The sequence below is a fragment of the Microcaecilia unicolor genome, chromosome 14 (assembly GCF_901765095.1).
Source record: "Microcaecilia unicolor chromosome 14, aMicUni1.1, whole genome shotgun sequence".
Lineage (NCBI taxonomy): Eukaryota > Metazoa > Chordata > Amphibia > Gymnophiona > Siphonopidae > Microcaecilia > Microcaecilia unicolor.
Window position 1 is genome coordinate 29,375,128 of NC_044044.1, and position 4,188 is coordinate 29,379,315.

At 43.2% G+C, this 4,188-nt stretch overlaps 1 protein-coding gene across 1 annotated transcript; it reads left to right on the forward strand.

Annotated features, from left to right (window-relative positions):
* The first annotated feature begins 300 nt into the window (after positions 1 to 300).
* Positions 301 to 1,245, forward strand: LOC115457323 (olfactory receptor 6M1-like). Its single transcript, XM_030186743.1, has one exon. It carries the CDS (start codon positions 301 to 303, stop codon positions 1,243 to 1,245), a length of 945 nt encoding a protein of 314 aa, XP_030042603.1.
* The last annotated feature ends 2,943 nt before the right edge of the window (positions 1,246 to 4,188 follow it).

Consider the following 4,188-nt stretch of genomic DNA (forward strand, 5'->3'; position numbering starts at 1 on the left):
GCCCCTGCCCCCCCTACCGCCGAACCTCAGATACGCCCCTGATGTGGAGGGGCAAGAAACAATAGGGATGTCTGACTCAGAATGTCCCAAACAGATATCCATCTCAGATGTATTCAGAAGTTCTCCATTTCTTACTTTCAACTCATATATCACATATTGCACTGAAAACTCTTTGTGATCAATAAAATTGTTGAAACCTTAAAGGTGACCTATTAGAACACAAATTTCACAAGGAAAATATAATATATGATATCACCAGTGTCTACGTTTTGTGTCGTTGCTGTAGAGTTAAAGTCCACCATGAAACCGAAGAACGAGACGCTTGTGACTGAATTCATCCTAGAAGGATTTCCGGGGTCCTCTCAGATTCAAATCCTCCTCTTCGTGTTACTTTTCGTGGTCTACATGGCCACCTTAATTGGGAACATTTTAATCATTGCAATAATATGTCTTGACTATCGACTGCACACCCCTATGTATTTCTTCCTGGCCAACCTGTCCTTCTTAGAGATCAGCTGTATTTCAGTAGTGGTCCCTAAAATGCTCATCAACTTGGTGGTGGAGAAAAAATCGATTTCTTATGCTACCTGCATGGTACAGGGTTTTTTCTATTTTTACTTTTCTGCCACAGATTTTCTCCTCCTCTCAGTCATGTCTGTAGATCGCTATGTAGCAATATGTCACCCACTGCATTACTCTACCATCATGAGTAGTAGAGTTTGCATTTATTTGGTCCTTGGCTGCTGGGTGTCTTCTTTCTTACTTTTTCTTCCACCAACTGTGTTGATATGTCAACTGCCATTTTGTGGCCTCAACCTCATCGAACACTTCTTCTGTGACACTTTCTCAGTCTTAGTACTGGCCTGTGCCGACACCCAGCTCATTAAGTTGTTAGCTCTGATTGTGGCTTCCATGGTCTTGCTTGGACCTTTACTGTTGACCATGCTGTCATACATTTACATTATCTCCACCATACTGAAAATCTCATCCTCCGAGGGTCAGCAGAAAGCCTTCTCCACTTGTACCTCTCACCTTACTATGGTCACCTTGGTATTTGGGAGTGCTATTTTTATACAAGTAAGGCCAATGCATTCGAGCTGGCTGTATATGAACAAAGTGGTATCTGCGTTGAGCACCATTTTAACCCCCCTACTGAATCCTTTCATTTACACATTGAGGAATGAGAAAGTCAAAGAAGTGCTTAGGGATGGGCTAAACCACCTCAAACATCTGCAAAAAATGTGAAGTGGATTCTTTGTTGATTATCATGCCATTTATTAATGCAACCGAATAATTATTCCAAATACTATATAGTATATGAGCATTTAAGAGCAGTGTAGTACATTATAAAGAGCTGACACCACATTTGAAGAAAGGATTTGTATGCGGGGTCGCCGAGAGGGGCGGGGGGGGGGACAAAATTCCCTGGGCCCGCCCAGCCACCGGCGCTGCAATCCCCGGTCTCACCCGCCTGCCATCGACTCCGTCCGCCACCAAGCCCCCTTCATTAAAATCGGCAGTGCCTCAGCTCCATTTGGAAAGGCAAGATCGCCTCCCTTCGGGCCCTCCCTGTGTCCCGCCCTCGGGGAAACCGGAAGTTACATCAGACGAGGGCAGGACACAGTGAGGGAAGGCCTCAAGGGAGGCGATCCGCCTTCCCAAACGGAGCGGAGGCACTGCCGATTTTAATGCAGGGGGCCCAGTGGTGGACGGAGCCGAGGGCAGGCAGGTGAGGGGGACTGCAGCGGCGGCAGCGAATGCGGCGGCAGTGGGCGAGGGCAGCGGGGGGGCAGCCTTGCCCCAGGTCCAGCTTAATCTCTCGGCAGCCCTGTCTGTATGGACTAGAAAGACAGAGAAAGTGGTTATTATCTGCCTAGCAGCAAGTACTTACTGCTGTCTTCATGTATCTACATTAGGTGTTGTGAATTTTTATGGAGAAACTATCTAAACCTGTGAAATTGGGTGGCGGGGGGAAGAGGGGTTGGTGGTTGAGAGGCTAGGATAGGGGAGGGCAGACTTATACGGGGTCTGTGCCGGAGCCGGGGATGGGAGGCAGGACTGGTGGTTGGGAGGCGGGAAATACTGCTGGACAGACTTATACGGTCTGTGCCCTGAAAAAGACAGGTAGAAATCAAGGTAAGGTATACACATATGAGTTTATCGTGGGCAGACTAGATGGACCGTGCAGGTCTTTTTCTGCCGTCATCTACTATGTTATTATGTGTCTGCTGTGTTTCTGTTTCATTGTGTTAAATGTACAGTACATGCATTGCCAACACAACACACATTTTGTTTCTACATTCTGTTAAAAAAAAAAACTAGATACCCGACTGCTTCCATCAACTGCTTTATTTTGAATTAGAAATTGGATTTCTGATTTATTAAATTTTTCCTTAGTTTAGTTTGGGCTCCCCGCCTATTGTGGACTAAAGACGAGAATTTAGTTTATTGAATTTGCCTGTATTTTTTTTTCTTTGTATTTGGAAAAGAACTATTATAAACGTCTTTTCTGTATTCAAGATTTATGCTTGATGTATATAATTAAATCTTTAATTAAAAAAAAAATTAAAAAAAAAAAAAACTATTCAAAGCTTATTTTCTGCATAACTGTCAGAAATTGAACAATTTGAAAACATTTGGGATATATCATCCTGAATAAGAGGCCCTTTTCCTAAGCCATGTAGGCGCCTATGCATGCCTGACGTGTGTCGATTTGGAGTTACCTTCCAGCTACCGTGTGGCCCATGCAGTAATTTCATCTTTTACACGCCAGAAAATATATTCTATTTTCTGGCAAGCGGCAAAAATCGGGCGGTAACTCTGACTTGATGCACGTAGATGATTACCACGTGGTCAATGCGAGAGACATTATCGCTACGTCAATGGCTGGCGGTAAGGTCTCAGACCCAAAACGGACACGCGCCAATTTTTATTTTGTCGCACGTCCATTTTCGGCAAAAATTTTAAAAAGGCATTTTTTTTTTTTTTACAGGCGTGCTGAAAAATGGATCTGCACAGGCCCAAATCCCACGCCTACACTAGCGCAGGCCATTTTTCAGCGCACCTTAGTAAAAGGACCCCTTTAAATCTGCAATAAGCCTACACTCGCGTGACCACCTCACATCATTACGTTTGCAATGTTTTCTTCAGTGTGACCTGATTAGGCCCTGACTGGGGATCAGTGGACCTGTTTCTTGCATTTTCTTCAAACATATTCTATGCTTACCCTCTTCCACCTCTTTTCTGAAAACTCTTGCAGTAGTCTATGAGTACCATAACCTTTCTCTTGATGCAAATGTTTAATAAGAATCAAATCTTTCTGACTGAAAGCCATGGTAACTGGTTATGTTTATAGGAAAATGGCATCTGCGAGTAATGACGACGATAATTGATAGCTGGTGGCAAATGTAATTTAGGTGAAGTGACCAGGCTTATTGCAAATGTATTCAGGATGATACAGTATATCCCAAATTTTATTGAAATCAGTCATGCTTTGACAGTCATGCAGAAAACAAGGTTTGTATTGCTTTGTTTTTAATCACAGTATATATATTATGCATTTCCAGACCCAGCTAACAGTATTTAGCAGACTTAGGTATTTCCAAATGGACCTTTTAGCATTATTCTTACGTACATCTGTTAAAAGTACATCTGTTTAAATCCTCCTAAAGTTTTTGCTTCAACCACCTCTTTTGGGAGGGCATCTAGATATTCACCGTGAGGAGAAAGTGACATCACCTTACATGGTGGATATATGAATCGAGAGCTCTGCCTGTGAGACCAAAGAAATGCTGCAATCCACAGTTCCCAGGAGGTAAACGATCACCCAAATACCACCTTGGGAGCAGTACAGTCCCAGTGTACAAGAAAAGAATGGCAACACAGCAAAAAAAAAAAAAGGCCAAATCACTTTCAGAGATCACTGAAGACGTTCAACAAGGCATACCACCACATTGATCCATCCTAATACCAGACAATGAAACTCAAGCCAGAACTGGATACAACCTAACTCTCTATACTCAACTACCAAGGTCTACTCTACCACGAACGAACTTTAACGCAATACCACTTTATCCCTCATTCCGAATAAGTACTCTTGACTGCTTAATCTACTATGTCAATCGTGATCTTTAACGCAATACCACTTGTATCTCTCACTCCGGAAATGGCGATCGCCATGACGGAACA

What these genes read in the sequence shown, in the direction of transcription:
- LOC115457323 (XM_030186743.1), top strand. Translation starts at nt 301, where the DNA reads ATGAAACCGAAGAACGAGACGCTTGTGACTGAATTCATCCTAGAAGGA.